The sequence below is a fragment of the Hydra vulgaris genome, chromosome 06 (genome assembly GCF_038396675.1).
Source record: "Hydra vulgaris chromosome 06, alternate assembly HydraT2T_AEP".
NCBI lineage: Eukaryota > Metazoa > Cnidaria > Hydrozoa > Anthoathecata > Hydridae > Hydra > Hydra vulgaris.
The window spans coordinates 17,265,864-17,280,216 of record NC_088925.1 but is presented as its reverse complement, the minus strand read 5'-3'; the positions used below and the strand labels follow the sequence as shown (position 1 = coordinate 17,280,216).

Below are 14,353 nucleotides of genomic sequence, written 5' to 3'. Positions count from 1 at the left end.
CCAAAAAGTAAAGAAAAAAGTTAATTAAAACCAGAATCTTTCATTAATATTTTGCAATAAAATATTGAACCCTTATGCTAATTTTAATTCGAACTTTTAAACCTAATATACGATATTCATGATTGGATTCATTAACATTCATTTAATGAATCCAATCCAATTCAATTAAATTCATTAAAATCTTTTTAACCAAGAGACTTTCCAAATGGTGACTTTTTTCCCATATTTCCAAATTATATCAGTGACCTTTTTCCGACTTGTGATAATCAATAAGGTATCCGCTGACAATAATAATTGTTAATATTTCAAATAATACCTTAATATTATTCCTAAATTAATAAACTTGTTTTATAAATCCATTCTTAAGTAAAACTGCAGAGTACAAAAGTAACCAGACAAGCATGGGCGGATCCAGACCATCTAGTAAGGGAGGGGAAGGGCGATTTAAAAAAAATTTAAATTCTGAGCAGAGAGGAAATAATGATTTGTATTGATGGGGGGAGGGGGGGAGGGAGAGAGATTTGATTTGGTTGATCTAACTGATCAAGTTAGATCAAGCGAATCAAATCGTCGGAGCGTTTTTCAAGTTTTTTCGTTAATTTTTTTAGAATATTAGTCTTTGACTGTTTTAATCTTTACATCGATACACGTTACATCGATATTCCGTGAGTCCGATTTTTTTTTAGTACCAAACAAGTTTATTAAAATTATTTATCACAGCCTCCCTAATTTATTTCCATTTTCAAACAATTGCTCTGTTAAATATATTAATTTGAAAAAAAAAATCTTTTCAAAATATCTAAGATTTTTGTGTTCAAAGTTGATAAGTATTATTCTTGAAATTTTTAACCCGTCCAAAATAAATCAGCATGTATACTTAACTAAATATTCAAGTGACAACAAAGCCCCAAAGACTAGCGACAACTGAGTTTATAATCTCATTTAAAGAACCGAAGGTATGGAATAATACTAATAAACACTAAGAAAGTTGAATAAGTTTAATACAAAATTGAGACAGAGATTACTAATGAACGAAATAGTATAAAGCTATTCTGAGATTGCGTAAAATAAGCTATCATATATGAAAAGTATATCAGTGTATATTCTGTTTTATAAAGTAAGGTATAAGTTAAGCAAATAGTAAATGGTTTAGACAACTATCGGTTGAACAGAATGAAATTCAGCATCTTTTAGTTGTAAACTACTTAACAGATTTTCGTAATTTTTTAACTCAATTAAGCTAATTGATTTTTTTTATTTCAATAATTTTTACATTTTTTATCGGACGCTTAGATAGAAACTGAATATCTTTGCCAGTACTTGACATCATCTGCTGGATCTTGCTTGGAGTTACTTTTTTTGATGCGGCTATTCATTTTTTCTTAAAATCTTTTTTATTTGTAGCTAATTTCTTGCTTTTCAATTAAGATTCCTTTTATAATTGACCAATAACTTTTAAATACTCGCTGCTCAGGACAATTCGTAGGATTTGCTTCTTTAGAAACAAATTCGACGCCATTTTTTTCATAACATTCTAGAGACTTCTTGGAGTAGTGAGTTGTAGCCAAATCAGGCCAAAATATTGTGGACATTTTATGCTTTTTAATAAATGGCAAAAGGCGTTTCTTTAAGCATTCTTTTATATATGAATCTGCGTTCAAAGTTTCAAGAAGCGTACTTTTTAAACAACAGGAGCAGATTGCTTGCAAAATAAGGAAATTGGGAGCAAATTTTTCAGTATATTCAAACTTGAATTTTTCGGCAACATATCTGCCTTTCAACTGATAAAAATATTATTGCCCTGGCAATTGTAAAAAGTACTTTTTGTAATAGGTTTCATCGTCTTCAATTATGCACAAGTTATAAACCGAGAAGGTTTAAAAGTTTACTTTTTGGAACGACGAATTGCTTTAATTTCTCCATCAATTCTTTGGAGTTTTCTTTTTATGATATGCTTTATATTCTTGAGATCTAAGTACTTTTCCTATTAAAGCTTGGCTGCATTTAAATTTTCTCGTAAGGTCTCTCTGCGACTGACATGGATTTGCCTTTATGGGGCGAATAATTGATTTTGCTCTATATTTATCTTTAAATACTTTTTTTTTTCCACTTCCAGCTTCTCTTTCAATAGATTGAGTCTGTTTATATCGCTGCAAAATAAATCCAACTGATGATCGAGAAACACCGGTCAATTTCGAAATGTCAATTTGTGACAACGATCGATTTCGAAGAAAATTTTCTAAAACTTTTTTTCGATTTAATATTTGTTTACTCATTTTAATCCGATAGCAATGATAACCAACCATTTATTACTATTACAATCAGACAACAACACATTAACTTCCGTGTGCAAAAAAATTAAAAAAATTTGTTAAGTAGTTTTTGAGTAATTAACGATTAAAAGGTGCTGAATTTCATCGATATATAAAAAAAAAGATTATTTTACAACTGCTAATAATGAGGTGAATGGGTGACAAATATTGAGGTAAAATCGGACACTGTCTAATACCATCTAATTTTAATTTACTACATTTTTAGTTTTAAAATAATTTTTTTTTTAAAAAAAAAGCAAGTAAACAGACTAATATTGTTTAGGTTTTTGATAAGATTTCAATGTTTACTTTATGTTAATTTACTTTTAGTAGAAAAAACTATATATAATTCTTGTTTATGAGAGAATTTTAACCAGATTATTGAAAACGTCTTTAACAGTATGTTTCCTGCCTAAATATTTACATAACACTTTAAAAACTGTATTTTATTACAGATTACCATAAATGCTATGTTTGATCTGTAATTTATAAATTAGTTATGGATAAAATATGGGTCAGATAAAACTGAGAGAATTACAAAAAAAAATATTTTCTAATGATGAAGTGAAGTGATATGAGATGACTCTAGTGATGAAATGAAGTGACACAACTTCATTGCAATATGTATTTCACTATTACCTTTATTTTTTTTACTGAAATCTTTTTTTGAATTTGATTTTATTTTTCTTAAAATAAATCAAAATTTATAGTTAAACCTAAATTTTTGTTAATGCAACTAAATATAACATAATTAAATAAAACAATAAAATAATAATAAAAATAATAAAAACAAATAAAAAAAAATAAAGCATAGTTTGCTAATACTTTAGTGATTAAGATAATAATTTTCTTCAGTTACCAAAATACTACAAACATTTATCTTCAGTTACCAAAATACTACAAATATTTATCTTCAGTTACCAAGGTACTACAAGTATTTATCTTCAGTTACCAAGATATTACAAATATTTATCTTCAGTTACCAAGATATTACAAATATTTATCTTCAGTTACCAAGGTACTAATTAAAACGAATTAAACGTCAGTCGATCTGATGCTTGTTCAATAGAAGTTGTTATGATGGTTGAGGAGTCTGGCAGTTTTTCAGGAGTATAAGTTTTCTAAATGAAGTAGCTGCTGTACAAGAGTATAAGATTTCAAAATGAAGTTTCCAGAGGATAATGAAAGTTAACAATGAAACTTCTCAAAATAGCTTATATTTTGGCAAACAACATAAGTAAATTTTTAATAAAGCACAAAAAAAAGTCTTTGTTAAATATCTGTAATGCATTTGGGAATTAATATAAAAGAAACAAAGCAACTTGCTCATCAAAATACAGGTAAAAATGAAAATAAAATAAAAAAATAAACAAATAAAACCAGAAAACTGGAAAAGGAATGAAATAGCTGATACTAATTGATACTACTTGTTCTTAAATCGTGAAAAATTATCTATTTGCCAGCTATCAAGCTGAGTTGAAAAACTAGTTCTGATCGTACAAATGTAAAAGTCATCTTCAAAAACCTTGAAAATCTGTAGAAACGCTATAAGTTTACTGCTGATGGCATTTACAATATTGATAAGACAGGTCTTATAACCGTTTATAAGCCACAAAAAGTGATTATAGGTTTAGGCAGTGAAGTAGGAAGGTTTTTAAGTGTTTGAAATAACCAACTTTTAAACAAAAAGAATATTCGAAACTTATTTACGTTTATATGTATGACGAAAAGATTCTTCACAAAAAAATATTACTGTGAAAGAAGAATGGGAACAAGAAACCCTAAAATCTTAGCCATCCCTCCCCTTACCCTAAACGTGAGGGCAATGAGTTGAAATATTTATTTTTTCTTTTTGTATAAACTCGATATGTATTCATCTAAAGATTTCAAATTTTATGTTTAAATTATTCAGTTTTTATGACCATGTAAAGTTTGTGATCCTCTAATATTGAGGGGGGTTATTCTTTACATGGTCATAAAACTGAACACTGAACAATTTAAACATAAAGTTTGAAATCTGTCGGTAAATACATAGCTAGTTTATTTATATAAAACAATAAATAATTCAACTCATTGTCCTGGGGCTAAGATTATAGGGTTTCTTGTTCCCATTCTCCTATCACAGTAATTTATTTTTTGTGAAGAATATTTTCGTCATGCATACGAACGTGAAAAGGTTTGGAATATTCTTTTTGTTTAAAAGTTAGTTATTTCAAATATTTAAAAACCTCCTACGCCACTGGGTGTAGAATCAAAATAAGTAGGTCACAATTGTGAGTTTTTTTAGATGCTCTTTGAAATTCTAAACCACTTTTATTGATATTTCCTCGTATCTACTTTCGTAGTCGTGTGTTTAAAGGTGCTCTAACTAAATACAGAAAATTTTTTAAATGGTTAATTTTTAAATGGTTAAAACATTTTGTGGTGTAACAAACGAAAAAGTACAAAAAGCAAAAAAGTAACTAAGAAAAAAAGTAATGAATTATTCTCGTTTGGGTTGAACATCCAAACAAGGATAATTCATTACTTTTAATAATGGACAACCACAGAAGCCATATATTAATTGAATTGAATGAACAATGCAAAGGAAAGTAATGCTGTGCTCTTGATATTGCTTCAGTATTACAACCACCAACTCCTACCATACAAACAAATTGGTATGTTATATTGTGAGTAGAATAGACAATCAAAAATATTAAGAAATTCTTTCTTTTTACTTTTCCCATTTTACCCAATCCCATGTCACCCGAACACGAGGTGAACACTTATGAGCTTAATTTAATGATTAAGTTATGAGTTTTGTAATAGGGTCATTTCGGATAAAGCGAGCCATCGGATAAAGCGAGCCGGTCGCCTAAATATTGCAATTTTACGAAATCAAATTATGCTTTCGATTTATAACAATTTATTTAATATTAGTTATTCATTTTAAAGTCTAATGAATATTTTAAAAACAGTTGCTAAGCAATTATTTTCGCGGTGGTATAATTATAATCATTCGAGTAGTAACAAAACGTTTTTTCGCTTTAAGACCTTATATTTTGTTTAGCTTCAATTAAGAAAAGTGAGTATTTCATATTTGACACTATTTATAGTAAATATGATTGTAATATTATTAATATGAGAAACTATTTCAAAAAATACAGTGTTGATATGTATTTGAGCGATGATAAAGTTTTTTAATCGAATTTTCAACCTGGCTCGGTTTTGCATAACTGTTAGATAAACCGAGCCAAGGGCATTCAGGTAAACCGAGCCATTGGATTCTCAGCCCAATATGTTGTCAAATATTGAAAATTCTTGCTTGGCACTGCGATCGAGTATTGAACAGCCACCTGTACCTAATGCAGCTATGAATTTGCAGTTAATTTTTGTGACCGAATCCGTTGACATAATTAATCTGAATGAAATGCAATTGCCAGATATTTCAAATAGTTCTAGTGCTAAACTTGTTGATACAGCTAATAAAGATAATATTAATGCATCTAATTCTAATACTCGCCTAGATAAGCAGCATGAGCAACATGTCAATACTGATATTGCTGGTAGTACTTGTTTACCTACCACTGATGAAAATGCAATTGTGTCAATTGAACAAGCAGACTTCGATGTGTCTTTCGAAAACTTGATGCCAGTGCCACACAGAGATCGACCACAAAGCAGTCGGCCACGTAAGAAACCACCATCTTATGAATTGACATCAGAAGAAAATGTAGCATTTATTCAAGAAAGAACCAAACCAATAACAAAAAAAGCAGCTAAAGAGAAAGAGACCAGCAAAGGAAAGAAACAGAAGAAAACTGTTAAACAGAAGGTTATAAAGAAAAAGAAAGAAACAAAAAAGAAAAGAAACAAAAAGAAGAGGACATTTGCAAATATTGTGGGTTTGCATATGGTGAAGCAACTGATCCTCTCATTGATGATGAATGGATTGAGTGTGACGCGTGCCGTGATTGGTTACATGAGAGCTGTATCGAAATAACCGTGCGTGGACAACTATGTGCTGATTGTGTTCAAACAACAACTAAGTAAATTAACTCTAGTTAAGACTTGATATTTTGCATTTTGTACTGCATCATTTATCTGCAGCTTTAGTAGTCTTATTTTTATTAGACTAGTCGCTGACATTTTTATATTGCTTTTGTTCTTTAAATTTTTTGCATTGTATGCATTTGAGGTTAATGTTTGCAAACTTTTAATACCAGTTTACTATATCGTAGGTAATAAAGTTAATATTAATATAGTAAATATTATTTGTAATAATACTTCCAATTTTGTAAATTTTTGTCTGAAATAAAAGCTAAATGGCTCACTTTAGAATAATCATATAAGCTATTGGCTCGCTTTACCAATAATGGTGGCTCACTTTATAAATTTGTTAATATAAAGCGAGCCTTTCCTATGTATCATATATAGTTTACTTGGCTCACTTTATATTAGTGTGGCTCACTTTACATTATATCATAGTTTAGGTATCTGTTATAGAGTTTTCTAGTACAAGAAGTATTAAGATATTTCACATAGTTATTAATACACACTGATTTTAGTTTTATTGGCTCGCTTTATCCGAAATGACCCTAGTTTACCTATGACCTATTTACTAGTCTATAATTTTAACCCAAACTTTATGGTATTTTTAGAAAATATAAAACGCACCTCACAACAAATTTTTTTGTCCCATCTTCCCTAATTGGTATTAAAGGCTTACGACGCAGTATTAAAGCAATTTATTTTAAATTAAAACATTTTAAATCAAAAAATAATAAAAACAATGAAAGTTCTTTAAATGTGCGGAAAAATTTTTTTTTCTGTCCATGAAAAAGTTTTCACGGACAGAAAAAAAAAGTTTTCCACTCTTATGTTTTTTTATTTTAGGTGCCCTAAGTAATCCTTACTTTCTTATCACAGAACACCGCGGAAGAGCATTTAAAAAGAAGTCCTCCTTCCTTACCGATGTTATAAAACTTGCCCAGAGGTGGCGTTGATTATCTCTAGTTTCTGATGCAAGCGCGCTAAACACTGCGCTACGGTTGCTAAATTCAAAAGATATTTTATTGTTTGTATACTCGAATAATGAAAATATAAAGAAACGTTTACATAAAAAACAACCTTCAATCCGATAACTAAAGTCAACAAAATATTTTGATATAAAGCCTTTATGTGGGCTTGCAGGTTTAAAATAAGGTTGTTAAAAATTTTATGTAAGAATACAAAGGATAAATATCTTCTTTAATTCATACATTAAATTAATAAAGTAAATATTAGGTTCTGGAATAAATTCTGGAGTCTAATAAAATAGCTCAGAGTTTGTTTTTTTAAGGAAAAAAGTTTGTTTTGTTTTTTTAAATTTAGGTGCCCCAAGAAGTCCTTACGGTTTTATCACAGAGCAACGCGGAAGAGCGTTTGAAATGAATTTCACGTCTCCTTCCTTACTGATATTATAAAACTTGCCCTGAGGTGGAGTTGAAACACGGATATCTAGCTTTTGAGGCAAACGCGCAAGCCCAAGGCTGCTTATATAAAGTTGCAAAGAATTTTGAGTTCAATTTAAATACTTAACTTAAAAATCAAATTAAAAAAATTTTAGTTTTTTTTATTTGACTCCATTTTACTTTAGGTCGCAATCTTTTTATTAATTTAATTTTGCTTGTTTTGTTCTGTCTTAAATGCATAGCAAAAATAAACCAACGGAATACTTATAAATTATCAATAATAAATACTAAACATTTTCATTTTTAGAGTACTTTTTCCCATCTTTATAAATTTATTGTTTTTCAGAATCATAGTTTATATATTTAAATATAAAAATTAAGTGTTGGTAAATAATGATTTCGTATATCGTCGTTGGCCAGGTAATATCTCACTTGTGTAAAAAGCAAAATTTTACAGGAGACTGAAAAAACTATATATTTCAATGAAATGAGGTTTTAAAAGTAAGAGTAAAAAACAAATAACTAACAAATTATAATATAATTTGTTAGTTATTTGTCTCCTGTAAAATTTTGATTTTTACACAAGTGAGATATTACCTGGCCAACGTAAAACAAGTAAATGAATAAATGCATTAAACATATATAATGTATATTAATGTGTTAAGCAAATAAAAACATGCATTAAGCTAATTGTGCAATCAATTTTTGATTGCACATCGTTTATGTGGAAAAACCAAAATAAATTTTCGTCAATACAATTTCATGAGAATTTCAAGGACCCAATTTGAATTAACTTTTGCGAATCTCTGCATGTAATATTTAGTTCTCCGAATTCCAAATTGCATATTATTTTCTTTCATTAAGCACTTGTCAAATCTAGGTCATTAAGGTTGAAAAGTTGATTACTTCAAAAAAGTTATATGACAAAATGTTAATCACTAACATAAAAACAAATTTATAAAAAGAACGAATTGTTTGGTGTACGTCCTAAAAAAAAATCAATTTTTCCTCCCCTTGTCCCTCACTTTATTTTCATTCTTTTAAATACCATCATAAACAAGATTAAAAATCATTTGATAGATTTCAAATTTCAACAAAAAATATTATAGCGTTCTGAAGATATGACCATTTAAACTAACAATACAAAATATTAAGTTCAGTTGATTTATATATCATTTATAAAATAAATGATCATATTATTATATATAACTATGTATGATAATATAATATAATCTGAAACATTATAAGACCTTGTTTAAAATTTTCTGAAACATAATGTCATATTATATGGTAAAATATAATATAATCTGTAGTATTGTATAATATAATATCATTTGTAGATACATAAATACTTGTATAATATTAAATAATCTATAATGGTACTATATATTATGATCTGTAATATTAAATAGTATAATATAATGTACAAGATATGTATATTATTGTAAGTTTTATGTATAAACTACAAGAGTGAACAAAATTCAAATTCGGTGACTTAAGTACTCCACTACTGCTTTTCTGAGAAGTTCTCCGTGGTTTGATCTGAAATCTGAGCTTAAGAACCTGCTTAGAGTTTTTAGCAAATTATGGTGTAGATATATCCAATGGCAGCTTGGCTCTATTTAAAAACATGATATGACGATGTTCAATTTTGTGACCTTTTCATCGTGTAGAAAAGTTGTGATTGAATGCAGTCTTGCATATTTTTAAACTTTCTAAATTATTATTTAAATTAAAATCCACCGCTTAACATATAAAAAATTTTTTTTATTTTAAATATAAGTTTTAAATATGATGTTTCTCTATTTGTTTATCTAATACCTTTAAACTCCTTATATATGATGCTACAGCATCAGCATAACCTTTATGAGACTCATTCCAAAGCACATGTTTATTAATAAATGTCAATTTAGTGAAATTGCTTTAGATTCAATAGAAGTTTCATTTTTAACTATAATTAAATAGTTTGTAAAATATAAAATATAATGCATATTTTAAATTTACATGCAGTATATGATTTCAAAAGCTCAACAACTGGATAATAAGAAGGAAAACAATCTAATATAAATTCTTTTAAACTAGGAAGTAGCTTCCGAACTTTACTAGCATTTCTGACATTTAGTCCATTTCCATTAATTCCATGCCAATAAACATGTTTTTTTTATCAGGCAGAAATTTCAAGTTTATTGCAAATAACATTTCAAAATTCTGTCATAATCTTCATAAGTAAATAGAGTTCTTAAGGAAAAATTATACCAAGTACATACATCTCTTCAATCTTAACCAGAAGAAATGGATGTATAACATTCATGTAGAGTTGCATGGAACATTTTTGGATCCATTTTTATGCAAGTATTTATACAAAGTTTTCACCTTATTGACGGTTCTCAGTTCTCCAAGATCATTTTTATATTTATGCTGCATTAAGAAAAAAGCAGATCATGAGTTTAGATCAGTGATTTCCAAACTTTCCGATACTGCAACCTCTTGATATCATTTGCCAAGTTGTAGCCACCCCAACAATAAAATTAATATGACTGCTCTTAAGTCACTGTAATTTTTATTTTGAAATCACTAAATTTTTCCAGCTTACCATTATATTTTGAGTACTAGTTATTTGAATTTGTTTATATTTTATACTTTATAGACACCTTTTTTTTGTTACAAGTTTTTTGATGGATTTATAATAATTTAATTTTATAATAATTTATTAATAAGACAATTTGTTATATGTTTTGATTAATATTTGCAAACGAATAAAATGTTTACATAATAAACATTTTAAAAAGCCTTAACTTTAAAATTTTGATTATATATGTCTTAGAGGTGGATTAAGGCTTATATGGACTCGGATCCTAAATCGGATGTCTAAATCAGAAGAGTTAGTTTCGATTGCTATGATGAGAGAGCTACTAAATATTCAAAAAGAAACAATTTTGTCTTTTTTTCATGAAGCATTATCGAACATAAATGAGAGGTTTGATAACTTTCAATCTAGTTTTAAAGAAGTTCGGCGAGAACTCGACGAAATGAAATCTGGATTAAATTTTGTTGGCGATGTATTTAACGATAAAGCTAGAGCAGTTGAGGAAAAAATTAATAAAGTTCACGACGATTTATCAAATGTACGAAAAATGCAGGGTAAAATATCTTCTGACAATATTGAGTTAAAATTAAAAAGCGTTGATATTGAAGACCGTAACAGAAGAAACAATTTAAGAATTGACGGGGTCGTTGAAAATAATGAAGAAAAGAATTGGGAAATCACAAAAAAAAAGGTAAAGCAACTATTTAAAGATAATCTTGGTATTGAAAAAGAAATTATAATTGATCGGGCTCATCGAGTGGGAGTAGCTAATGATAAACGAGAGCGAACAATTGTCTTGAAGCTCCGGGATTACGAGGACAAAAAAACAATTTTGGAAAGAGCAAGAAAATTAAAAGGAACTAATATCTTTCTAAACGAAGATTTTAGTTTTACCACGCGAAAAATTCGAAAGGAACTTTTTGATCAGGCGAAGATACATCGTCAAAATGGCTATTTTGCAAAAGTTGTTTACAACAAACTGATTGTTCACGAATTTCGAGAAAACACCCGCAACACAGATGTTATTCCGACATGCGTAAACGAGTAAGCGTTTTGAGTATTTTCGTTTTTAATTATATTAAATATTTTTAAATTATACATTTTTAAAAAATGGCAGCGCTTTTTCCACAGAAATTAGATTTTCACAATTTAAATTTAGACTTTTTTGAGGACAACTTTATAAATAACCTATCAGAAGAAAATATAAATATTTTTCAAGAAACTCAAATGAACTTAATTAACACACCGTATATTGATCCTTTTGAATTTAAAGTAATAGCAGATGATGGCTCATTTTCTGTATTACACATAAACATTAGAAGCATGCAGCAAAATTTTGATAAACTTAAAGAATTTTTAAATATTTTAAACTACACGTTCGACATCATATCTATTTCAGAGACTTGGCATGATACAGAAAGTTCTCTTGAATTAAATTCTAATTATATATTACCATTTTATAAACTAATAAGTCAATCAAGAGGAAATGGGAAAAAAGGAGGAGGATTAGGAATTTATGTCTTAGAAAAATATGCTTTCAAGATAAAAAATATACTATGCTTTTCAAATGATAATTATGAAAGCCTTTTCATTGAAATTATTAATAAAAAATACCGAAACATTTTAGTTGGATGTGTTTATCGTCCACCGAGTGGAAAAATAAAAAATTTCGAAACTTTTATCAAAAATACGATTATGAAAACAAATAAAGAAAATAAGACATTATATATAACTGGTGACATAAATCTTGATGCTCTTTCTAACACAAAATTTCCAAAAATAAAATCTTTTTTTGATATGCTTTTTAAATTTAATGTCTTGTCAACTATTAATAAACCAACGCGAGTAACAAAAACCTCTGCAACAGCAATAGACAATATTTTTATCAATAATTATTTAGAAACGACATTTGAAACCGGTATATTTTTGACAGATATTAGCGATCATTTCCCGATATTCATAAAAATAAAAAACTTTAAATCTATGTCTGATTGTCATTCAAAAATTATACATTTAAAAAAACGAAATTTAAAATTGAGTAACACTAATAAATTAACAAGTAGACTAAAACAAGAAACATGGAACAACGTATATAAATGTAAAGATACTAATGAAGCTTACAATGCCTTTTTAAGTACATTTTTGGAGTACTTTAATGAAACCTGTCCAAAAGAGATAATAACAATTAAGTCAAAAGCAATTGCTAATCCGTGGATGGATAAATCGTTATTAAAGTGCTCAAAAAAAAAGCAAAAACTTTACAATAAATTTTTGAAAAATAGAAACAATGATAATGAAAAAAATTACAAAAATTATAAATTTTTTTACCAAGATCTCATTAAAAATGCAAAAAAAAAATATTACAGTAATCAAATTAACAAATGCAAATTTGATAGCAAAAAAACATGGTCCATCATTAATCTCTTAATGGGAAGAGAAAAACTAAATTCACCTTCTCTTCCTAAACGAATTGTTATTGAAAATAACGATATATTTTGTCAAAAACTAATTTCAGAAGAATTCAATAAATATTTTACAAATATTGGTCCAAATCTTGTAAATAAAATTGTACCAACATCTGTATCCTTTAAAACCTATCTTAAAAACACGAATAACGTTACCATGCTTGATTATGAATTAGGCTATGAAGAATTAGAGGCAGCCTTTGCCTCCTTAAAAAAAAAAAAGGCTCCAGGATTTGATGAGATATCTAGTGATATAGTTATTGCAAACAAACACAGTCTTAATAGACCCCTGTTTCATATACTTAAGCTCTCATTAAATTCTGGGATATTTCCGGATGTACTTAAATTGGCAAAAGTAATTCCATTATACAAATGTAATGATCATTCTGACATTACAAACTACAGGCCTATATCAATACTTTCTGTATTTTCAAAACTCTTCGAACGTGTAGTTTATAATAGAATCTATGATTACTTCATTAAAAACAATTTTTTTTACCCAAATCAGTTTGGCTTTCAAAAAAATCTCTCTACAGAGCATGCAATCATTGAAATAGTAAATCAAATAACTAATGGTTTTGAAAATAATAAATTTACTTTAGGAGTGTTTCTTGATTTATCAAAAGCATTCGATACAGTGGACCATTGCATTCTATTAGATAAATTAAGGCACTACGGAATAATAAATAAAAGTTATTATTGGATTAAAAGCTATCTTACAAACAGAAAACAATATGTAAATAATGTCCAATCTGGAGTATTAAATGTCATATGTGGAGTCCCGCAAGGATCGATTCTTGGTCCACTTCTTTTTCTAATATATATAAATGACTTTTGTAATGCATCTTTAAAAATGAACTCGGTCATGTTTGCAGATGACACAAACTTATTTCTCACCAACAATGATATCAAGAAATTATATGCAGACATGAATATTGAACTGTGTAAAGTAAACAACTGGTTTAAGGCAAACAAACTCTCACTTAACGCTGAGAAAACAAAGTATATACTATTTCACAAAAAAACACAAGAAGAAAATCTTCCTCTCAAGTTGCCTAACCTATCTCTAAATGATAAACTAGTAAATAAGCAATCCAATATAAAATTCTTAGGAATCATTGTTGATGAAAAATTATCCTGGCTTCCACATATAATATATATCCAGTCAAAAATCACCAAAATAATAGGTTTGATGTATCGAGTTCGCTCCTACGTCAATAAAAATAGTCTTAAATTAATCTACTTTGGGCTAATTCATAGCTTCATCAGCTATGCAAACATTTCATGGGCAAGTACTCAAGCGGCAAAGATTAAAAAAATTTATAGTCTACAAAAACATGCCTGCAGAATCATTTACTCAAAAAATAGGCGTGAACACGCTAAGCCCTTAATGAAAGATATGAAAATGATGAATGTGTTTGAAATTAATATCTACCAGCATTTAATTTTCATGTATCGTTATAATCACAATATCTCTCCTATAAGCTTTAATAACAAGTTTAAAATAAATAAAAATGATAGCTATAATCTTAGAGCGAATATGTCCAACACATATAA

General features: G+C 28.1%; 1 protein-coding gene across 1 annotated transcript; it reads left to right on the top strand.

Annotated features, from left to right (window-relative positions):
• The first annotated feature begins 10,608 nt into the window (after positions 1–10,608).
• LOC136081236 (uncharacterized) lies at positions 10,609–11,379 on the top strand. Its single transcript, XM_065798537.1, has one exon. The coding sequence runs from the start codon at positions 10,609–10,611 to the stop codon at positions 11,377–11,379; it is 771 nt and encodes a 256-aa protein (XP_065654609.1).
• Positions 11,380–14,353: the final 2,974 nt, after the last annotated feature.